Source organism: Erithacus rubecula (genome assembly GCF_903797595.1).
Source record: "Erithacus rubecula genome assembly, chromosome: 24".
Lineage (NCBI taxonomy): Eukaryota > Metazoa > Chordata > Aves > Passeriformes > Muscicapidae > Erithacus > Erithacus rubecula.
Window position 1 is genome coordinate 1,647,104 of NC_136676.1, and position 24,516 is coordinate 1,671,619.

The window sequence follows — 24,516 nt, forward strand, 5'->3', positions numbered from 1 at the left end:
AAGTGTAAGGGGAAGGAGAACTCTGCTGCACTGAGCCACCAGCAAAAGAACAGCACACAAACTGCCTTGCCAGTTTAAAGCCCTCCTGGTGGGAAAACCCAGCAATTCCATCTCTCTAAAGCCTGTTTTCATCTTCAGTCTGAAAGCCTGAATTCCTCTGCTGGGCAGGTGGTGCTGGAGATAGGAGGGGAACATCTACAACAATGTCAATAAAAACTTTAAAGGGAAATACAGAATTATTTTAATATGTCAGAACAAAGTGCAGGGGGACTTTAGGACAAAAAGAAGGGTGTGTTCAGCACCAGAGCACATACATTTCTGCTTGCTGTAAGGAAAGCAGTGGAGAGGCTTTATTTGGGATTGTTTAGGTGACTTCTCCCAGCCATATTTCACTTTATGGTTGCTTTGACTCACTGGCACCCACAAGCCAGCTGCCTCTGGCACTGATGCTGCAGGACTCCAGTGCCACACCAGGGAAACTCCAGAGGACAAAACTGATGGTTTTGCCCAGGGGGATCCATCAGCCAGTCAGCTCAGCATGTTTGGAAAGGTTTTCAAGTCCAAATCCACCCAAAAGTATCAAAAATGTCACTGAGCACAATCAGTTGTGATGATTAAGCTGCCAAGGAAGTGTTTCTGTTGCATACAGAGGATGAAGAATCCTGGCTTGTCTCTGGTGTGACCTCCAGAACACAGCATGTCCTGGAGCAGGTGCTGCCAAGGGCAGGGCAGAGGAAGGGCCAGGAGGAAGGAGACATTCCCCACGATCCTGGCACTGCCAGACTCAGTCACAACACTGCTGTCACAACAATGATGTCACAGGGACAAGCTCGACATGGCAAGATAACACTGCATTGCTCACTCCAGAGCCAAGGACCTTCAGATCCTGTCCAGTGTCCTTCAGTAACAGCTCCTCCACCCATCCTGAGCAGCCAGCACAGGGGTGCACATGGCTTCAAATGCTCTGCAGGGCTACAGAGCTGCCAGAGCCCAGCTGAGTGTCCCCCAGCCTCTGCTCCCTGCGGGCAGGGGAGGGACAGGGCAGCTCAGCTGTGCCTTCCTCCTGCTCCCTCTCACCAAGCCCCCTATGGATTCACAGGGAGTCACTGTGGTGGGGAATGCACAGCTCACTCATATACCTGAGAATTTCACTTATTGGATGTGTTTTAAGCCCATCAAATCCACAGAGTGAGTTTATTCTGCAGCAAAAGATCCCCTCAAGTTCAAGCATATCTGCAGAGCCTGGTTATTTCAGCAGGAGCAGCAACAACCTTGGAGGGGATTCTTCAGGATTCCCTTTTGGCTAATACTGTCTGTTTTCATAGCAAATGGTATTTTGTGGAGGGTGAAGGAGTTCTTGGAGTGAGCTGCAGGTTCTGGAGCTCAGTGGATAATCACAGGAGCCCTCAGCTGCCCTGGGTGTCACACACACAGTGAAACCACAGGCAGAGCCAGCTCAGCCCCTCTGGGTACTGTCATTGTTTACTGTCCCTCTCCCAGAGCTACAGTGAATGTGCTGTCCAGGAAAAGCACTGGAGTCCAACCCTGCTCTGAACTGAGCTGCCAGCTCTGGGAGCTGTTTCCTGTTTCAAGTTTCCCTGCTGCTTTCCAAGATCTCCTCAGTTGTGGATGCTGCCTCTGAAGCCACACAGCCCAAATGGTGGCACAGGCTGATGGATGGCAGGATGGATCCCAAGTTCTGCCAGGCTGTCCCTCAAAATCCACTCAGCTCTGCCAAGCTGGCAGGCTCCTCCAGTCACAGATATTCCCACATGTCAGTGAAGGCCATAATTCTGAGTCTGGCTACATCCTGCAGGACAGAGGGCATCCACAGAATCCCAGAATGGTTTGGGCTGGAAGGGACCTTGAAGATCCTCCAATTCCACCCCCAGCCATGGGCAGGGACACCTTCCACTGTCCCAGGATGCTCCAAGCCCTGTCCAGCCTGGCCTTGGGCACTGCCAGGGATCCAGGAGCAGCCACACTTCTCTGGGAACCTGTGCCAGCCCTGCCCACCCTCACAGGGAGGAATTCCTTCCCAGTATCCCATCCAGCCCTGCCCTCTGGCAGTGGGAAGCCACTCCCTGTGTCCTGTCCCTCCATCCCTTGTCCCAAGTCCCTCTCCAGCCCCTTTTGGCTCTGGAAATGGCTCTAAGGTCTCCCTGGAGCCTTCTCTTCTCCAGGATGAGCAATCCCAACTTTCAGCCTGGCTTTTCCCACAGTTTTCTGATAGCCCACAGCAAAACCCTGATGCTGCCTGGGCAGAGGAGCTGGAAAATCCAGAGACAGAGCAGATTGCACATCAGGAAACAGAAAACATTCAACATACCTTGACACAGGCTGTGCTGAATGAAGCTAGAATAGAAATAGAATTCTTCTGTTTGGATTCTCAGGAAACAATGTTTTCTCAAAGTGAGGACAGTGAATACATCCACTAATTCAAAAGCTGCAATTTAAATGGATTTATTTAAAAATTGATTCAATTCATCAATTGAATTTGGCACCTGCAGCAATGGTGCATCCTAGGCACCAACAGTCCTTCAGAAACCAATAAAAATATATTTGAGGAAAAACTGATAGAGCTGAATTTATTTTGGAAATCCTGACAATGCCATTTGCATGATTCCTCTTTAATGTTTCTACATCTGCTCTGAAAAATTGAGGGAATAAAGATTTATTCTGCTGAGGCTCAGAGGCTTTGTTTTCACATCATCCCTTTGCACAATCACAGTACTTGTGGACAGAAAAGGCTCTCAATTCTCATTTCAAAACTCATTTGACTGGTAAAAGTTCTCCTTGCATTGCAGTGATATTTTTTGAGCCAGACTGTAATTTTTCCCCTGCAATCATCTTTCAGCCACAACAGATTGATCCAGTCATTGTCAGTTCTGGGGTGGTAGTTGAGGGATGTTCCCCTCAGACACCCTCAGGCAATTCCACACCAAGGCAAGAGTTTTTTCCATCAAAATTTGATATGTTTTGTGATCAATGTTGAAAATTCTGAGTAATCACTGGCTCTTGCTGGATTCATCCACTGCTGAAAATCTCTGCCAGCTTTACTCTCAATTTACCTTCAGTAATTCCAAGAGGAAGATGGAGAGGAGTAAAATACAGAATAAAACAAGAACAACCCAGGAATCAAGTTCTAGAGGTCTAAGGGACAAATGGAGAGCAGCTGTACATTAGTGACAACAGGCAGCACAAAATTGGGAATAAATATTCTGAATTAGTAAGAGAGCCCTTGAAAAAGTTCCAAGGGAAATGTGCCTTCACAAATGTCCCTCTGTTGCCAGTGATGCACTCCAAGCCATCCCACTGAAGGAAACAGCTCTCCCATTGATTTTTCAACTGTCTGTGGAGTTGCTGTTGTCTATTTTTTGTTGATGCTCTCCCCAATGACCACCACTCATTTATATGGCAGCTAGAATTCAATACTCTTTTTTTTTTATGCTAATCCAAGTAGGAATTATTAAAATTTGATGGCTTAAAGAGTGTTTTTAAAGACCCAGCATAAGATGTGCATATAAATATCACTGGGGAATAATTTGAACATAATGTCTTGGGCCATAGAGGACAAGAGATCCCAAAAATAAAGACTGGATTGATAGACAGAATTGGAGTGTTCCTAAAAAGAACTTAGGGGACCCAAGTTTCTGCCACATGAAACCACAGCAGGCCACTAGGGACCCAAAATACTGGACATACTGATCACACCAGGATTATGGAAGTTTTTTCAGGATTCCACACAAGAACATTGAGATGAGGTTTGGTGTCCATAATCGAAAGGCTCCATCAGGAGCAGCCTGAAGCAGAGGGTGACTCCTGGAACACCCAAAGGGATTGTCACCCTTCTTCTCCCCATCTTGCTCCAGGAATACACAAGATTTGGCAACTCAAACATTACCATCTCTGCTGCTTTCAAACCAGGTGCTCAGCCCAACCCCACAAAACAAGATCACCTGAGATTAAAGAAAATATTGTTTGTTTTGGAGACAATGACTTATCCCTCATGAGCTGATGGCAATAATGTCTGGCCAAGAAATTCTGGGCATTTGGGAAATTCCAAGAGCTGTGAAGTAATGCCACATCTCTCCTCAGCAATGTGATGTCCTATAAATCCTCCTCAAGGGGATTTGCAGCAGGTTTAAGCCCTTCCCTTCCCCCAGTGTCACCAGGGCAGTGACACTTTCATGGTATTTCAATGACATTCAGCTCCTATCAATAATTCAGCTGCTCTAATTGCAGCATCTCAAACACATGATGTGCACAAGGTGTCAGCAAAGCCAGCCTTCCCCTTGATTAACACTTTTAATTGCCTGTTGTGCTGGAATTTTGTTTCCATGTTAGCTGAGCAGGTCAGAATCAGAGCTCAAAGGGAGCAGAAAAATAACACAGAACATTTGTGTTCGAGCAGAAGACAGGAAATTAAAAGCTGAATTTTCTATCTTGAATTCACCTGCCTGTACTCTGTGTGGCCACTCCTGAAGAATCCAGCTGAACACTATTTTGGGAAAACTCCCCCTGCTTTGCTCCAGAAAGGGCTGGGATGGGGAAAGCTGCCTGCAGAGCCAACAGCTACAGACCTGCCCACTGCAAAGCAGGAAAGAACAGGGGCTGCAGTGCATGCACTTGTAGGAACTGTCCCATTTCCACATGCAAAGTGCACTAAGGGAGAACAGAAAATCTGTCAAAGCTGATTTGTGATGCCAGTTGTTGTGTTCCACAGGAGAAAGATGTGCTGGCATCACAACTTTGCTGGCTCTGCAAAGGAACAGTGAATTTCCTCTGCTGGACTGTGTTTGATGGAAATATTGACCACCATGAGCTGCTCAAAGGCATTGGTGCCTTCAGCTCCTCTGAAGCAGAAGCTGCAGTCCCAGGGACTCAGCCCTGCCCAGGGGCTGTGAACACTCTCCAGCTAATGTGGGAATCCCCTGTGGCACCATGGGGGAATGGGAAAATCCCTCCTGTAGATCTGCAGGAAATTGTGGCACTCTGCTGGTTCCTGGTAGTGGGAATTTGGGAATTTGGGCACCAGCCTTATGAAATTTGAGTCTGTAAAATGGTTCTCTCTGCCTTCAGAAGCAGCTGAGCATCCCCAGGCTCCCACAAAGCACATCCAGCTCCAGCAGTCTGTGTGTGCTGGAGCAAGGAGGGACATTGGCCTTTGAGGTTTGTCAGCCACAAAGCAAAAACAAACTGCAACTTATTAATGGCCTCATTTGCACCTTTCTTTGGAAAAGCTTTTTCAGTTTCTTCCTCTGTTCTAACACACTGACACTGCCAGCACTCTCTGCTTGTGTCCCAAAGAGAAAAAAATACTGAAAATGTATTTAATGTGGGATTCTTGGAGCTCCCAAATCAACAGTAAGGAGCACATAAGAAGAAGCTACTGATGATTCCAGGGCTGTGGAAGCCATCCCTGTGACCTCACAGCCTGACAGACAGATGGAATTGTTTCCACAAAGCCCTGCATGTTCCCCTGAGGGGAGAGGGGCTCTCCCTGAAGCCCAATTCTGCTCCAAGCTCTTGTTGCTCTGATCCTGCCCTTGGAGAGGTGGCACTGCTCACTGGGAACAAGTGAAACAAAGGAGCAATGACATGCTGGCAACCCTTTTTTGCCTTTCCAACTCCCCAGGGTTCTTAATTCATCCACACTTTGTAACCACAATTAATTCTTTGCTGCAAGTCTTGGGAATACAGCGGGAAAAAACCACAATTTAATGTGTTTGGAGAAAAAAAGCCTGACTCACAGAAGTGCCAAATCAATTGGATTTCACAGAATTCAGACTTTCCATCTGTTTATGGTATTCATGTACCTGAGTGCCTTGAATCTGTCTCCCCTCATAATGGGAATTTTGGTTCCTTTTCTGAGAGGTCCCAGGAGGGTGGATCCAGGTAGGGGCTGGTCTCTTCTCTCAGGTGACAAGTGAGAGGACAAGAGGAAATGGCCTCAGTCTGTGCCAGAGGACATTTAGATTGGATATTAGGGAAAATTTCTCCATGGAAAGAGCTGTTCAGCCCTGGCACAGGGCAAGGATGGAATTGCCTTCCTTGGAGGGATTTAAAGCTGTGTGGATGGGGCACTTGGGTACATGGGTTAGTGGTGGCCTTGGCAGGGCTGGGGGAACAACTGGTCTCAGTGGTCTCTTGAGAGCTTTTCCCCCCTCACCAATTCCACAATTCCAAGATCCATCCCTGCTCTCCACTGGACTTCCAGCCATGAATTCTCACTGCCTCTAAACCTGCAACTTCATCCCTGATTTCTGCTGCTGGGAAACTGCCCATTCCTCACTTGTTGCTGACTTCTGAGCCTCCCTGAAGATGCTCCCTGAGCTGGTCTGCAATTTTCAAATATTAATTCAGACTGTACCAAACAAACTCCCCTGGGAACAAACAACAATCAGGATAATCCCCTGCAGCTCCATGACTTCCTTGGTCTCTAACAGGCACTGTCAAATAAATCCACAGAATAAATCAGCCCCTTTGTAACCATGAGGAAGGATTTTATAACTGCATTTGCTGTGTGGGAGGACATTTTTCTCTCTGCTTTTTTACTGACAGTCAGATAAAAAACACACTAATCAAGAGAGACAAGAGATGGAGGCCTTGGAGGTGAATTCCTGTTTATACTGAGGGCTCATAATTCTCCACTCATTTGAGGATTCTGGTGCTATCACAGCAAAGAGAACCAAACTGTTTGGATCCAGACCAGTTTTTATTATGGATGGACTGGGAGATGCTAAAAATACTGATGGTGCCTTTGTAATATTTTCATGCTGAGCACCTTTGCATCAGCTATACTTTATTCTTCTATCACAGCTTGTCCTTCTCCTGGCAGGACACTCACAGAGACCTCCAGGGTATCTGCAGGGGTGGAGCTGGTCTCCATAAAGAAAATACCTGTATCTCTATATATCTCTAAATATCACTATGTATTTTTCTCTTATGCTACTGCACTGTACTTGCAGCAAAATCATCTTTGCTTTCTTGCCACTTTAAAAAATACTGCCCCTGGATATTTCCTTCCCCATTCCTGCTTCTTTTATTTCTAAAATGTTCACCAGAATGCACTGCATTTCTTCCCGTGGTCTGGAAAATGGATCAAGGCAATGACACCTACTTAACATAGATTTTTCCTCCCCAAAGCTTTGCAGTGAGATGAAGGAAGTGTCAATTCCTTCTGGAGAGCAGCACTGGGACTGAGTGCTGGCAGCAGGCAGCTGGGATGCAGACACAGCCCTGGGAGATGAGCAGAGAGCAGCTCTGCAAACGTTATTCATTCAGCTGAAATGGAAATCTTGCTCCTCTGAGGGGAGTGGAGAAGCTGCTGTGATCCAGGCAGGATAAAGTGTGCAGGGCTCTGGAGGGTTTCATGCTTCAGGAAGCAGAGGGTCATGAGAAGGAGAGTCTCTGAAGAGAACTCAAAAAGAGAGGGGTGACATGGACTGCCTGAAATGTCATCCCAGTGCCACCACTTGGCATCTTGGGCCATTTTCGTGCCAGCAGCAGATGTCAGAGAGCAAATGAGCACTGGCAGCTCTGGGATGGTGAGAAAATAGATGTGGGAGTGTGTGGAAATGCTGACAACCCAGAGAGATGCAGAGATGCATGCACCACGTTTTAAAGCCTCCACCATGTGTTTAAAACCCCTTCCTCCTGGGAAGCCTCTGTTTTGCTCCTCCAAGTGTTTGTTCTCTCTGCTCAGCACCAAGCCCTGTGTGTGCTGCCAAGGGCTGTGCAGAGCTCAGTTATCATGAATGAAATGAGCTGAGGACAGTTGGGTATTTATAGGCTCAGCAAGCTGGTGCTCCAAAAAACCTTCAAAGTGCCTTTAGCTTCAGAGCAACACTGACAGTCCCTGCCAGCTTGTGGGGACACTTAGGAAGAAGAGTCATGGCAGGAACACCAACCCTGGAAGTATCCTGAGCTTTGTGCTGGGCATCTTCCAGTTTGCAGAGAGTAACTAATAAATTAAAACACTAAATTGTGGAAAAAACACAATGGCATGTCCAAGATGCCCAAGAAGTCCTGCATAGTTTTCGTTCACTTCTTCTGTGGAGGAGGCAGCAACATGGTGATGATTTTAAGATAATTGAGTTGGATATTGCTTAGATATATTGCCAGATGTACTAACAGTGGCTTATCACTAATGACACCAGACAGCTTTGAGGAAGCTAAATGTTTCCCAGATATACCAGTGAATCTCTCCCTGTTTCCTAGAGACACACACTGGGAAAAGGAACAGGACCTGGCAAAACAACTGTTGCTATCACAGAGCTTCTGTAATCCAAAGCAGTTCTGGCTCCTGCAGCCCTGAGGAGCAAGGTCCAAGGGCCAGGAGCTGCCCCTGGCTGAACCTGAGCAGTGTGGAAGGCTCCAGCAAGATAAGATAGGGGATTGCACGTGCCGTGCTGGCGCGTGTTTGAGATCCAGCCACGTTTTGCTGATCCCACCTCCCCAGGATCCACACTCACAGGCCCTGGGCTCCTTCCAACCAAACCATTCCATGGTTCTGTGACAGCAAGGTTCTTCTTGAGGGGTAATAGCATCTGCTATCTCCACTAGGAGATATGTCAGTGTATTAACAAACCTAAGCAGATTCAACAAGAGAGGTAGATTCTCATTGTTTTGCTCAGTGTTGAGCACCAGCTGGGCCAACAAAATCCAGAGGGAAATGTAGATGAGAGTTCTGTCAAAGCCAGGAAAGAGGGACAATGTACCTAGAGGGGCTCTCTTCAGTCCCCAGCTTCCCCAGCACAGTGAGTGTAGGGTTACAGTGCTTCAGGCAAAGAATCATGGAGAAAAAATGAGAATATGAGAACTTACTACAGAGGAAAGGTCCATGTTCACCATCCTCCTGTCATCCAGGTCGACTGGCTGGAGGCCTGCAACATTGAGCTGGACAGAGGAGGTTCTGTAAACAAAACTCAGCAGCCAGTCCCCCCTGGAAGGAGACAAGAGTGGGAATAAATCCTATTGTTCATCCAATGCCATGTGGAATCCAAGAATTCCAGAACACTTTGGGTGGGAAGGGACCTTCAAGCTCATCCTGTTCCACTCCCTACCATGGGCAGGGACACCTTCCACTAGAGCAGGCTGCCCCAAGCCCTGTCCAGCCTGACCTGGGACACTTCCAATGTGTTACTGCTCACAGCACGAGGAGAGTGGAGAGCACAGTGATGGACCAAGGCCTGCTGCAGGTCTGTGTGGTGTAGCAATCACACTAGAAATCACTTGCTGGATTCAGGGCAGGTTTCTGGGATACAGGAATTAAGTCTGAACTGAATCCTGATCCATGGTTGTTGTCTCTTTGCCTGCAGTGAGTTTAAAAACCTGACTCTTCTGTTTATTCCTATGTTTGCTTAGGGATTGCACATTGATGTATTTCATCTTTTTCATGTACTGATAGGTCCTCCAGCCCATAAAGCTGTAAAGATGATGAGACCTACAACACTGATGTTGTGACATAAATATTGACTGTGAAGCTCCTGGGAGTGCTCCTGATTTATAGGTACTGTAGAAATACATGGCTTCAGTGACAGAACAAGGAAGAGTTTGTTCCCACTCTAAAGCAGTGCCATAAGTCACTGTGACAGTTTCAGGGTAGACTGTGGCATGAGGAGAGAAGGAAATACAAAACTCTTCTTAGCTGAGCAACAGCATAAAATCAGAGCACTGAAATGCCTCTGTACTCTATAGAGGAGATTTAAGAGGGACATGAAGGGGATTTGTGCTCTGTGATGCTCCTGACACAGGTGCCCATTCCTGGTTATTCCCAAATAATCCACACTAGGAGTTGTAAGTCTATGCAGAGCCCTGCAAAACCTTTTCAACACATTCACATTGCTCAGGTGTGGGTTCTTTCAAGAGCTGAGCCAGTCCAACTGATCTGGATGAGGTTTCCCACTGGGAATTTACAACCCTGCCCTTGTTAAGTGTGAGGGGACAGCTCTGACAGCTCACAGGGCCCTCACTCTCCCTGTCCCCTTCAAATTTTGTACCAATGTTCCAAAGGCAAAGGAGAACAAGGACTGAAGCTGAACAATTGGGCTCAAATCTGACCTCACAGGAATTCTATTCAGTGAAATTCATCCAGCCTAAACAGTTACTCCCAAAGTGACAGAACGAGGCCACCCTTTGTACAAGCAACAGACCAGAGAAATCAGAATCAGGTGAGGCCTTACCACAAAATGCTTCTATGATCTTTTTCTCTACCTCAATCCTCACAGAAATTCCCCAAATCTCTCCACTCCCTTCTCTAGCTGCCTCTCATGTTACCTGAATAACCCTCTAGACACACACACAGTATTTTATTCCAACAGCACAACAGGTTTAGAAACTATAACAAAGTCTTTGTGTCTGTGTGTGTGTTATAAGAAATGGATACACTAAGCTTTTTAAAGTGAAATTTCTATTTGTAGAACACATAGAGGAACAACATTTTCTGGGTAAACTCAGTTATATGCAATGATTTCTATCCTTTATGGCTTCTTAAAGGAACTCAGAGCACTCCTGAGGAGGCAGCTTTCCCTTATGGCACAGGAAGAAACACTGCAAGTGGTGCTTACATCCAGCATCCCTGAAAATCCTGGGATCCAAAGAGGACAAAAGCAACAATTTCCAGCCTAGCTGAGTGATAGGATTGATAATTTATTGTTTTAACCTTGAGTACTTTTAACTATTTTATTTAGTTATTCTTTCTAAGTGCAAACACTCTGTTAGAATCACAGTAACACAATACTTCCCCACCTTCCACATATGTGTGCATGGAAAACACCAGCAGCATTTTCACCTGTCCTTGACCTGAGGGCTCCCAGCTTTATAAACTGTCTTAACTTGCAGTTCTTTGTTAATTTTCTTGCCTGGTTATTTGTCAATTTATTTCCCCATGCTCTTAGTCCTCCCCACTTCATTCCTCAGTTTTAATTTCCCCTTATTTAATTGTGCTGGTAAGCAGTGTTCCTGCCACAATTATCTTCCAAGACACAGTCATTAGGTTTGAAGCTGTCACTTGAATACTTAATAGCTTTTTGAGATTGCTTCAGCTGTTTCAGACCTCTGAACCTCCCTCTTCTCACCCAGCAATTCCCATAACTCTGCACAACAGTTGTCTGCTTTTATTTCTAAAATGTTTTTAAATGTGGTTTTAAAAGGCTGGTATTTGTTTTGAAGGCAATCTTTGTATTCTTTCATATCCTTACTAAATTTGCTCCAGCTATTCTTCCTTTGCAAGTTAAATATCTTGATCATGTGGAGTATCTTGACCAGAAACCCACTCCAGATATAAAACCTTTCAATTTGCTTGAGTTCCTTCCCTTCCAATTGTGATTTTTACATCCTTTTCCCCATAAGCAGCCACAAGTAAACTGCATCTTAAAGCTTTTATAGATTCTAATTCCCATTCTTTAAGTCAGCCAACTTAACTGCTGTGTTTGTTCTCCTTCACACAAAGCTGAGATTTAAAAGGGCTTTAGAATATATCAGATTACACACACAAACACACTTGGGGCTGTGAGTGGTGGAGCACTGTCCCTCTATGAACAGGACCTACATGGGCTTCCCATGGCACAAAGAGCCAAGAATTGCATCAGACAGCTCCAGGTGCCTCCTGAAGCTGCCATTTCCAGTGGGTCTGAGGGAGAGGCCTGCAGGGGACAAATCTCTGGCACTGCTGAATCAATGTCCTCACCAGCACTTCCAAAGGGAAGGGATAAATACCCCAAACCATTTCCAGGAGCACACACTGACCTGCAGAAGCCATTTATGATCCTGCCTGACACCACTCTGGTGAGAGCTTTCCAGTGCTTGGCTTCTCCTTCCACTGGAGCTCCCAGCAAGACAACATCTTCAATGATCCCTTGTGAGTCTGTCAAGGGGAAAGCAGAACAGTTCAGATTTAGAAGATGGATCAGAAAATATTCTTATATGAAGTATGTTTAGATGTGCACTACAGAGAAATCATATAGGTGAATTCAATTTGAAAAATAGAAACAATGGGAAGGAGGATCATAAACAAAACTTTGCATACATCTTAAGTGTCCACAATTCATGGAGTTATTAAATGTGAAAAACTGAGATCCTCAAAGTGCAAAGGACCAAGCTGATGGCATGAGGGAGAATTGGCCTGGTCTCTGCCCAGAAAGATGCTGTTTGAGCAGCAAACCCCTGGAAAGGTTTGGAAACCCCTGGAAAGATCTTTCTGCAGACTCACTGATGTGGGTTTGCACAGAGCTTTGAAACAGGTGAAAGGGTCTGAGATCCCACCACACATGACCTTCCAACAGCTGATCCCATGAAAATCATGACCTGAACATGCCAGAGGAAATCCCAAATGGTTCATATTGATTTGGAAGTAGAGACAATGGAGGCACTTGCCAATACCCAGTGAAGATCTATCAGACTGGTTTGATTTCCTTCTGCTGTAACCTGAATGCCCAGGACCTAATTTATTGAACAGCAGTGTTGACTTTTAAGCACAATAAATCTTCCTCACTTATCAGAGACCTGCAGCTGGGCAATTTCAGGAGGAATAATGATGGAATGAGAAATATTGGGCAGCTCTGCTACTTTCCTAAACTCCTGAACAATATATCAGTATCTTCCATAAATCTTAGTAAAAAGAGATGAAGCCTCTGATGCCACATCAATTAAATGGAAGACTCATGAGCAGAACATTCCCAATCTAAACTCTGCACCTGTGGGAAACCAGGCTCCACAGAACCTAACTAAACCCAAGATTTGAGGAAGAGGTGCTGCCTGGCTACTTTTCAAATGTAAATCACTTAGCTTCCTTTCCCTGATGGAGCAGTAAAGGATTGGAGCTGCATGCATGCAGTGCTTGCATCCTCCTCCATGTAAATCCCAGTGCCTGACAAATCCAAATGAGCTCTCCTGGAATTATTTCTTATTGCAGAGCAAATTTTGCTCAATCAAAAAGAGCAAAGGGCAGTTCAATTTTGTGAGTGTAATCCATAAGCAATAAAGCCCTGCTCCCATAATCATGGGCAATCAAAAGGAAACCCAGAGCCTTGCTAATGGGAAGCTCATTCCAACCAAGGTTCCAAATTCCATGTCCCTGGTGTGAGCCAACTCAATAAACAAGCAGCTAATTCATCATGATCCTGAATTTGGGCAAGGTGTTGAAAGCTTTTGTTTCTCCAGTCCTATGTCCAGCTTATTGCTTGTTCAGAACAACAACAACAAAAAAATGTTTAGCTTTGGCTGAAAAGGGCTCATTTTCTTTGAATGTTGACAGAATAGAAATCTGGGAACAGATCACTGGCCTGCAGAGCAGCTGGGGCTTGAGATAAATGAAATGTATTTCACAGTTTGTAAATCTTTTAGATGATGAAGAATAATAAAGTCTGCAAAAGCACTGAAAAAAAAATTCATGAGCTCTGTTTTATAGAGAGTGGCTACTGAATAAGGAGTTTTATAAATGAAAATTTCCAATCAAGTCCAAGCAGGTGAGAACAGAGTGAGAATGAGAGGCCAAAATTCAAACCTGATTAAGATGATTTCTCCAGAAAAGGTGTGGAAGACAGAAGCTGTCCCAGAGACCATAACCAATCCTGGGAGCTGGGCTTTGCTGTGCCCTTGGGATGCAACTCACTGGGAAAGGGAAAGCACCTCAGCACATCAGTCCTGACTGCAGGGAGAACAGGGCTGGAATTCAGCTCTGGCTGTGCCCAGATGCTGCAGGGCAGAGTTGGCAGCAGTGTTTCCAACACCAAGCACAGCAGGGATCACAGCCCAGTGGGATATTGGTCACATGAGCTGTGATCATACCAAACAGCCAGTATGTGTGACACCTCACTCCTGTCACACACAGCTGACCTTCAAGGCTCAGGCTCTGGTGGGAACAGCCATTATCAATTTGCATTAGTTTGCTAATTGCTAATTATTTACTGAAAGGCTTGGGAATCACGATGAAGAAATCAGAGCAATGATCTTCCCACGCAGTAACGTGTCTCTGATGGCTCATTTACTCCAGCTTCTGCCATAATGGCATTTTCTGGAAACCTGCTGAGCTCTGGCTCCCAAAGGGATCCGTGATGAAGTATCCAAAGGTTATTCCATGGCTTTGCAGAGAAGCATTTGAACAGTCTGAGTTCCTGCCATGGTGTTTCACTGGCCAATCCATCATTAGCTATTTGTCTTCAGAAATGCCACTGCCATCTGGATCCAGAGCCCTGCATGACAAGGCTGTGTGTTCCTTTCGTGTCAGACATCCAAGTCCAAACCCAAATCAGTCTCAGCTGTCCCAGGTCCCAGCTCTGTTCCTTCTGTGGCTTGCTCTGGAATGTGCCTGTGAGAAAGCCTTGGCAATCTGTGCTAAACATGCTGCTTTTCATCTCACAAACAGCTCAGCTTTCAGAATTCAATTAAGGAACTGAAAAATCACTGTATAGTGAGAGCTGTTCTGATACATCACTGTGATACTTGGATTTCTTTGGAGTGGCAGCCAACCTTCCAGACTCCTAAGGATTTCCTCCCTAAGCTATGGGCTCGTGCCATTCCAGAGTCAGTAGACTGAAATAAAAACCTGGAAATACCTCAGGCCTTGGCATTCTCAGGACACAAGAAGTGTAGATCTAGTGCCAGATTAGGATCTGGGTTCTGGCTTCAGTGTAACTCCATAAGGATTATTCTGGATTTGATTAGATTTATTTTGAGAACAGAATTCCTGTATTTATCTTAACTCAGAAGGGAAGTTCTGGCACACAGCTGTCAGTCCTGACCTCCATCCTCATTTGACTCTGTTCCTACTTTCTTGGACTTTACTGGACATTTGCCTTTATAAAATTCCTATTTATGATTTATTGTGAAGCTAAATGGTTAATGAGTTAAATTGCTACGTGGGGGGAAGGCAGGCTGCACACAGTCACTGCTGACTCAACTCCAAGATATAATTTCCATCAACTGATCATAATGATTTTATTCTTTTTTTTTTTCCTAAATTAAAAATAGAAATCTATTAATAAACAGAACCACAATGGGTAATAAATTGGCAGATGGTTTTATACTTGACTTTGGAGGAAAATTACCATGAAAATAGCAGATGACAGTGGCATTTCAGTGACTTAAATGGAAGGCAGGACTCAGGGAATCAGATACAAGAGCTGCAGAGAGCTCCCAAGAAAGGCAAAGCATCCTCTGCTGGGATCAGGCAGTGCACAGGCAGCTCCAGACTGATCACAAATGGCACATTGTTGTTTACAGACCAAAATGACTCACTGAAACCCCTGAAGTAAAGACAGTGATTTTTTTCTGCTGGACTGGGGAATGAGAGCAGAATTTGGATCCAAAAGCATTTAAACCTCTTTTTTTTTGCTGTTTTTGTTCTATCCTGAAAGAGCCAAGCTGTGTTCTTCCTCTTGGCAGAAAAAATTCTCCACCAGGAGTAAGGAAAACAAAAGAAAAAGTGGTTAGAAGGTGAATGTTACCTTTTTCCTGAGCCATTTCCTGCAGGCAGAAATAAATTACTCTGGCACCCAGGCTGAAGCCAATCAGTGTGACAGGTCTCTGGCCCTGAGAAAGAAAGAGAGGAAAAATGCCACCAAATAGTGTTTTTTTCTGGGAGGAAAAACTGGGCTTGGGGTCCCTGAGAGCCTGAGACACAGAGCACCTGCTTGTGCATCACCTTTCAAACACTGGAGCAATTTGGCTGCTTTCAAAAGGATCAGGTCTCAAAGTCATGCCCAGTTCAATATGGAGAATTCTGCATATCTGAGTATTTTGTATTGTTTCCATCTTCAGAAAATCAACTGAAAAAAATCTATCAGAAGTTACAATAAAGCGCATGTTCCAAACAGAACCAAGACAGATGCTGTCATTGGTTTGACATTTCCAAACGAAAACCTTATTCAAGGAAAACAAAATTTTCCTAGAAATGTTTCAATACACAGAAGAAGAAGCCCTAATACAAAAATACTGACCACTTCCAGACTTCAGGCTGGATGACAGCAACAGCATGTGATGGTTATAAAAACTGATGTGCTTTAAAGCTTTAAGCTTTTATTTTGAATAGCCTACTAAGATTTTCTGTAAGATTAAAGGGAGCCTAATCCAAACATCAATGAAAAATGGTCTTTGTAATATCCAGGGAGCAGGTGTGTGATGGACACCCCAGACATCTCATTAACTAGTTTTAGATTCTCCAGCACACTGGAATGTGTTTTTACAACAGCAAATGTTTTACAGGCAGGAACAAATGCCCCATAGCAAAATAAAGAGTTTGTATGAAAGAAAGTTTATTGAGTTTTTTTAGGATTGGGTTTTTATGAGAAATCAAATTTGTTCCTTCTCTGCTGTCCCACCTTGCTGGGGGACACAGCTCTGGCACCATGGCTCCCCTTGGGCTCCTCTACAATCAGCAGTGACTGATGGGAGACAAACATGGCCAGCAAAAAACAGTGCTGGCCCAGCAAATGATGGCAAATTTCTGCTCTTGGGGGGCAGAAATGCCTTTTTTCCAGCCTTTTCAGAGAGACTTCTGTCACTTCTGTCAGGTACCAGCCCATTCCCCTTCTCTGTAGGCAAATCCATGGCTCACTGGACATTGGCTGCCACCCACTTCTCTCTCAGGTTATTTTGCTGGTGCCTCTTAATGATCAGTAAATATTTTTAACACTTTTTCTTTTCCTTTCCTTTTCACCCATTCTCACCTCCTGCTCTCTGATTTCCACTAGGTGCATGGGCTGTGTTGTGACATGCTTAAACCATGGGTCATTTATGACCTGGATCTCTTCTTCCTCATTGAGGAAAGCCTTAGGTTAAATAGAACAAATCTCAGCAGGATTTCTCTGATGCACTTGGGACCTCCTCTTCTTCCCCAGTGAGCCAGGTATCTGCTGGTCACCTTCATTTGCAGCACTCTCTGAATTTTTATTTTCTTAATTTTTGTCTCCCTAGAAAGATACCATTTAACCACCCTCCCTGGGTGAAGTTTTCCAAATCCCTTCCAGGCATTATTGCTGGATAATTGTGGCCAGTTACCTGCTGCCTGCTGAGCAGGATGTGTGCCAGGTGTTTGCCCACTTCAGCAGAGCGATGCAGACACACTCCCCAGGGGTTGTCAATGACACTGGCAACAGTCAGGAGTGATGCTGGCCAAGTCAAGGCTGTCACAATCCCTGCAAAACACAAAGGTCTCTTAGAAAACTTCAAAATCAAGAGAGTTCACTGAAGTTGAAGGCTAAGCCTAGGAGATTATGTCATTTCCAGCTCTTCTTTCCCAATAGCTGTGCTGAGAAATGCTTTGCTGGACTAAAGATAAGAAAGAATTTGATATTCTGGCACAGAGGGGTGAGTGTAACCTGAGTGTTGGGACATGTCTGTGCAGCAGTAAGTGTGTAATAACATGGGGAAATGAAGAGTCACAGGTGAAGGAAGGTGTTTCCAGCAGTAACTTTAACAGAATGACTCAATGACACGGTGGCTCAGCAGTCCAGGAAAGCACAGCTAAATTGCAAGTGTGGTAGAGGAGGTTCTCAGGTCACTTCTGCTGGGCACTGCCTCCTCCAAAACATTCCTTCTTTAGGAAAGCTCCTTTAACACTGAAACTGCACAAGAGCCACTCAAGCAGATCTGATAGGATTTCATTTCTTACCTGACAAGACAGTGAATTTTAGGGCTTCTTGAGCCATCATGTTCACAAAACCATTCAGCAGGGAATCCAAGGCATTGCCAAGCTCCATCAAGTACTTGGATTCCCAGGCCAGGCAGTACTGCTCACTCGAGTGCAACATGCTGCTCCATGGGACTGTGAAGCTCCCTGGGAAAGGTTGCAAAGATGGAATTCATGTTTGGAGAGAACACAATGGCTGAGGAGCCCAACAGAGGATCAGAACAGAACCTGCAGGACACTGGAATATTCTAGAAATGCAGACAATGAGACTGAAGGGCAGAGCAGAACTGTCATCTTAATGAATTAAAAGCCTCCCCACACTGTTCCTTCCCCAAACAATGCAGGGCAGGTTGAGGCAGCTGCTGAATAAAGTGACACAAGATCCCCACAGTGGTTTGTTTTATGTGGGGACATGTGGATTGGCAACTAGTGGCAGCTCCAAAATGACAAGGTAGCAGATTCCATAAAACTCCTGTCCTCAGTCCCTCTGATTGAAGGGCACACAGACAGACACTGCTGTAAGGAGGAAAATGGATGACAACCCTAGTTTTGCTCTTTGAAACATTCTAGCAGATTGCTAGTTATGGAAGAAGAATGTGTGTCATCTGTAACTCCCTTTTAAGGGCAAACAGACACAAAAAGGTTCCTGGAGGGACACACTTGCCTCTCTAACTGTGCCTGGGAGCCCTCCAGCCCTGAGGATTTGGACCTCTGGCAAGCAGACAAAGAGAGAAGCCAAAGCACAGCACTGCAAAGGGAGGAGAAGTTCCCTGTGACAGCAAACTGCAGCCTGGCAAGTGACAGGGTGAGACATCCTTCTGCATTAATGATATCCAGAGTTAATTATGGTGCCTCTCAATAAACTGGCAGCTGTTCAGGCAGGTTGCTGAGCACATTAGCAGACAGGTGACATATTTTATATGACAAGCTACACTGGAAAATAAAGCACTACAGACCTTTCAAGGTTTCCCCTGTAAGTCACCTCCGGAGTGCTGTGCTTAACAGGATTTACTTGACAGAACTTTCTTGCCAAGAAACCTCATTAGCTGGCAGATACAGAGAGAGCAAAAACACACTATTTTCTGTTAATTCCTGGAGGATAAACATAAGGTCTCAGAGACACTTCGTACTAGTGCTGGCAATCATCTCCCAAACAGACCTTTTCTGGCAAAACCATGCAGCAGTTCCCAACAGAAACAATTGTGCTCTGGCTGCTCCCAGTCCTGCTATCACCATCAGCTTAATGCCCTTTTTTTCCCCTCTGTTTGCCTGGGGTTGCAGATTGTGCTGTGAAGTCTTATGGTGAGAGCTGATGTGGTTCAGTTACCATGCCATGGAGATGTGGGGCAGACATGGTGCTTTGTGAGCACAAACACAGCCTGGAGTTGGACACAGCCATGGCTCTTGGAGCTCCTCTCAGCTTCTTCATCATGCTCTTACCATATTTGCCAGTGCACAGCCATCCAGTGATTGCTATGGTGATGTGGAGCTGCTTCCCTTCAGTAAGTGGGAGGAATTCAAACTCTTCTATGGCTCCCACACGTTTCTTCATTTTGTATCCTACACACGGCCAGGAAGAAACACATGGCTCAGAGATGGCACAGAAAGGACACCCTCTGCAAACAGCAGGAGTTCCTTAAGAAATTAATTGGGTAATCTGGAGAGGGTTTTTTTCCTTTCCAAAACCCTCAGTCAGCCCATGCATTACTTATAGCTTGGTAAGGAGCCAACATGATCTTTCTGAGTTTTTGTGATCTGAGGGAATCCAGCAGAGGGTTTTTTTCTGTAACAGCTGCTTTTCTCCATGGCAGCATCTTTCTAACCCAAAGCAGCAAGTTTTCATTTCCTTCACTAACCACACACCAAATATTCTTTCCCTATTTGGTCACCAGGGGATACACAGTACCTTAATCAGCACTGAGACAAAAAATCTCAGGGATAGCACCTCAAATCACTTCCCTCACTCTGCACAGAGCTCAGTGGGGTCATTAACTGTGTTTACAGACATGATCCTGTGCTCCAGTAGTTGAGAATGGTGTGGTCAGTCTCTCACCAGTAAGACCAGCTCCTGCTGCTCCAAAAAGGGATGTCATGACAGCAATCCCAGCAGTTGATCCTAAAGCAGCTGCTCCAGCACTCCCGATGATTGTGGCAGCTCCTGCAGCAACCAGAGGGGCAGCCAGGCCTCCTGTCAGACCTGAGGATGCAGCAAGAGATATCACCAAACTATTTTCCCTTAAAGAGCCCAGGCAGTCATTTCCCTATGCTGGGAGAGTGCTGCTACTGCAGCTGGAAGAGGTTTTTGCTTGTCCAATGAAGGGGCTTCCTGAGACCCTCCCCGGGCCCTGAATGTCTGCCCAAATTCTTTGACTGACCAGAAAAATGAAGAATAATTTCAAAGTCAGAGGAAGACTATGTGGTGATCTGGGGTGAGCTGTGCTCTGTTTGCTCAGAAAACATTGATCTAATCTCACACTTTTGATTTCAGAGTTGAAGATCTGATATTTTTATAACATGAGAGTAAAGAAGAAGAAAACATTTTTAAGGGTGACAGCCTCAGTTTAATACTTCCCCCAATTAGTGAAGCTACATTGGAATAACTTTTCCAGCTAACTCTTTCATGTTTATTTTTGTGGGGCTGAAAATACTTCCCTTGGAGTCAGACCCCACTCTGTCCCTGGTGCTGTGTCCCCAAAATCCCAAGGGCAGCCTCACCAATCACTGTTCCACCCCCAACAGTTGCCAAACCAATCAGCAGGTATCTCTTCAGCTTTTTCCTCCTTTCCTTCTTTTTTCTTGATACTTCTGCAGTTCTGTGGGGGGATTAAAACACAAAAATTAAGGGAAAATCCCAATGGATAACAATGCTGCATCAGAATCTGCTTTTATTCTCCTCAGTGTAACTTCCCTCCCAGGAACAGTAAAATGGAACATGCAGGTGTGGACTGTGACAGCACACTGAGATTTATGAGCATGGATTTAGAGATTTAAATTTAATGGATTAAATGGACCACAGATTTAAATTGAAACTATTTAATTGCTGACAAAAGCCAACAGATATTACTTACTCAGAAAACCCTTCCTAATAGGGCTGAAGCATGAAAAAAAAAAAAAAAAAAAAGAAACAAAAAGTCAAAAGCATTTCATTAACTATATGTTGCCAAAGTGTCCTAAAAAACCACAAGAAAGCTAAAAAGAAACAGGGGAAAGTGTCTGAAATAAAAGGGAATGGGGTAATTTGTACTAACAAACAGAGATGTAATTAAACTGTTTTCCAACAGCAGTATTTATTTTGAGCTGCTTTCTAATTGCACATCACAATGTAATAAAATAATAGGAATTAAACACAGCAATCAGTGTGCATTTAAGGTGTGTTTTCAAAAGCTTATCAGAAAGAGGTAAATAAACCTAAAAGGAACAAATACCACTAATTAGCCACTACTTTCGACTCCTTTCCAGTGTCTTTACTTTCTCTCTTACCAGAAGTGCTTCAATTTGAAAGGAAAGTGGGAGAAACAGAGGATATTGGAATAAGTTGTTTCCTTCTGGCCTGTTTACACAGCAATTAATCCAGGCCTTGAAACGTGACAATTTATCTTGCATCCAAACTTGGATATTTTCCCTGTTGATCCTAGCCTAATTTTGGATTTTCATTATCCATATAATTGCTTAATCCTTCCTGGAACCCCCTAAGCACTCTGTAATTTTGATTAAGACAATTTTACACGAGTCCCAAACAATATGCAGCTTTGTGAGGCACAGCAGGAGGAGAATGGAGCTCAGTGGGTGAAATCCCTGAGTCACTGCACTCACTGGCAGAGCTCCCACAGACCTGCACGTCACAGGGACTTTGTCTCCACAGAGACCCTCCAAAAATCCACTGCTCATTACCTTATGCAGCTGCACACATGGTGTCTGCAGGGAGCAACAACTGTCTGATTTCTGGACAACCACAGCCCCACAGACAGAGCAGTGTTTGGCTATCAGAGAATCATGGAATCACTGAGGTTGGAAAAGATCTCCAGGACCATCAAGCCCAAGGTGTTCCCAATCCCCACCTTGTCCCCAGCCCAGAGCACTGAGTGCCATGTCCAGTTGTTCCTTGGACACCTCCAGGGATGGGGACTGCACCACCTCCATGGGAAGCTCCTTGCAATGCCTGACAGCCCTTCCCATGAAGAAATTCCTCCTGATTTAACCTGAACCTCCTCTGGCATAGCTTGAGGCCATTTCCTCTCATCCTTTCAAAATGCTCTACTTTGTGCCTTAGTCACCAGTCTGAATGCTTGGCTTTGGATAAAATTGCTCCTGGAGTTCTTCACAGGAGTACTGCAGCCAGGCTGTTCACAGCTAAGCTGGCAATACCCAGCAACTTCTGTTCTACATGAGGTTCATCAGCTTTTACAGTCACTGCACTGTATATCAGGCTGAGAATAATGCCAAGAGAGCTGGAACATGTCTAACCTGGAGTCAGCTGGAATAATGAGCAGTTTGATTTATGTGGGGAGAAAGAGAGTGGCAGCTAAATCCTGCCTGCCTATGCAGTAAATAAAAGGAGAAGTTTTGTCTGTCACTGCTTCCCTTCTGGAGCTGCCAGCAGCTGCTTCCTAATGGCTCCTCCATTACCATTATCACTGGATTACCAGACTGCTTTTATCCACTGTCATAATTAACTGCTGCTTCTGGCATTACTCTACCCTCACTGAGCTCAAATGTGCAGCTTCTTGCCTGAACCACAAATTATGCTCAGAGAGATTATTATGGGGAATTTCAGGTCATTTTCCAATAAGGAAAAGTAGCAGGAGCCTACACTAGCAAGCAAATGTTGTGATATTTTCTGGTTTCTTACAGAGTTGTGTACAAAAGAAAGGTTTTCACCGCAGGTCGGAGCACATTTGGTGCAACTAACATGGATTTAAGTGGTTGGAGCATTATTTTTAGAGGATTGTACATTTAATCTTGTAGGTTCTGGGCTCAATCCAACATATCCACAGCAGCAAAGGCAGGAACAAAACCTCCTGTTAACAAATATCAGTAAAAACACCAGTGCAGGAGCTGCCAAACTGCTGGTTGGTTATTACTGTTTCAAAACCTCTTGCTGGTCAAAGCTGGAAGCATCCCAAGCACATGATGGTGCTCCTAACCCCAAATTCTGTGAGGTGAGTGTGGTGACAGGCTTGTATTTTGCTTCCTTTCCCCACTGACTCCTGACTTCAAATCAAAGAAAGGATCATGGATTCCCCACAAATGTCAGCCTTGTTTTAGCACAGGAATGACAACGTGTTCACATTGCAGTCCTGGGCTCCTCTCACCATAAGGATTTTTGTTTTTATCCAATACACATTTCCTCCCATGGCTGCAGTTTGGGCAAAGGACAAGACAGGAATCCCAGGCTCTCACTGAGCTGGCAGCAGGGTTTGAAATCCACACTGTTCTTCTGCTGTTATCAGACACAGCTTAAAGGCCCAGCACTGAGTTTGTTTCCACAAACTACAGCAGAACAGTCCCCATTAATCCCAACCCTTGCTCCTGCACAACAAACGTTTAGCAGTCCACGATCTTTGAGATTATTCTGACTTTTCCTTTTTACAGTGGGCTATAAAGTTAAGCATTATTTACATACAGCTGTTACTGGAAGATACCCATCACATGCTGGACCCCATGGTAAGAGCTGAGCTGAACCATGGCAAGGGTGTCAATTAAAGGCTTTATTAGCATTCCGGGTAATCTCATAACCCTTTGCTGAGTTGACAGATGAAAATATTTCCCTTGAAAGTCCACTATGGACATGTTTACTGCCTTAAATATTGCTAAACTGTCACACAATTCCTGCCTGATGAGAGGAATATAAAGATCTTCCTTTATTCTAAATAAAGAGTAATAAAAATAAAAAATTCTATTCTAATAAAGCTATTCCTATATTCCTATATATTCTTATATATAATAATATATTCTTATCTTATTTATTATAGATAAGAAAAATGACTCCTATGTTAATAACATAGAATTATGAGCAAGCTCTGTATGTATCTGAAGATTTATCCTGCTGCTCCCAGAAATCTCCCTTCAATAGGAGTTATCCAGTTGTCTCTTAAAGATGCCTAAAGACAGAGACAATGAACAGCTGAGGATCTAACCCTGATTATCTGTAGGAACTTGATGCTGCAAAAGGCAGTTTAATCTGAAGGATATTGGGCCAAGAGGCAAGAAGATCTCTGTGATGTATTTATGCAAAATCTACAGTCTCTGAGAGGCAACTGGAAAGAGGACAGGAGGCAGCTCAGTGCAGAACAGCCTCTACATGTGTGCAAGGCCAGGTCTCAGCTCTGATTTTAAGAATGCTGAGCTTTTCTGCTTGTCAGTGCTGTGAGGGCTCTGCAACCCTAATCAAGCCATAAATGATTACACCAAGAGCCATGCTGGGAATAATCAGAAACTGGACTTAGGCACAAGTAATTACTGCTAAGTTTTTGAGCACTGGCAGCATTTTTTGATCCCATATCAATCCAAATGTTCTTACTCTGACTCTTCCTCTTTTTGTTCCTTCAGGCTCTCAAGCAGAGATTCCTCCAGGACTTCCAGATCTTCCAAGGGAATTCTCAGCAGCCAGTTGACACGGCAGATCAACACCCTGGCTCGAGCATCATAGGATCCTTGAAGAGAGAAAAGCCCAGGAAATCAGTCTGATCACTCTCATTACACAGCTGAATTAAGGAACAGAATAGTCAAGGAACTGTCATGGAGCAGCTCCTTCCCCCAGGCTCTTTTTTTCTTTCAGGAACATGAGACTGATAAATGGAAAATCCTTCTTCCCTGCTAACAGAGCCATCACACCATGTAATGGTTCTGTGGCAGGAAAAGGATCTGAGATCCTTTGGTCTCCA

General features: G+C 44.7%; 1 protein-coding gene across 2 annotated transcripts in view; it reads right to left on the reverse strand.

Annotated features, from left to right (window-relative positions):
- Positions 1-24,516, reverse strand: part of TMCO4 (transmembrane and coiled-coil domains 4) — a 36,571-nt gene that overhangs the window by 2,933 nt on the left and 9,122 nt on the right. For both annotated transcript variants that reach the window (XM_079326075.1, XM_079326074.1), the window contains exons 5-13: positions 24,153-24,285; positions 20,348-20,445; positions 19,686-19,829; positions 19,073-19,192; positions 17,615-17,779; positions 17,002-17,138; positions 15,450-15,534; positions 11,752-11,869; positions 8,830-8,947 (exon numbers count right to left, since the gene is read on the reverse strand). In XM_079326075.1, the coding sequence (XP_079182201.1) occupies positions 8,830-8,947; positions 11,752-11,869; positions 15,450-15,534; positions 17,002-17,138; positions 17,615-17,779; positions 19,073-19,192; positions 19,686-19,829; positions 20,348-20,445; positions 24,153-24,285 (1,118 nt within the window). The remainder of the gene's footprint in view (positions 1-8,829; positions 8,948-11,751; positions 11,870-15,449; positions 15,535-17,001; positions 17,139-17,614; positions 17,780-19,072; positions 19,193-19,685; positions 19,830-20,347; positions 20,446-24,152; positions 24,286-24,516) is intronic.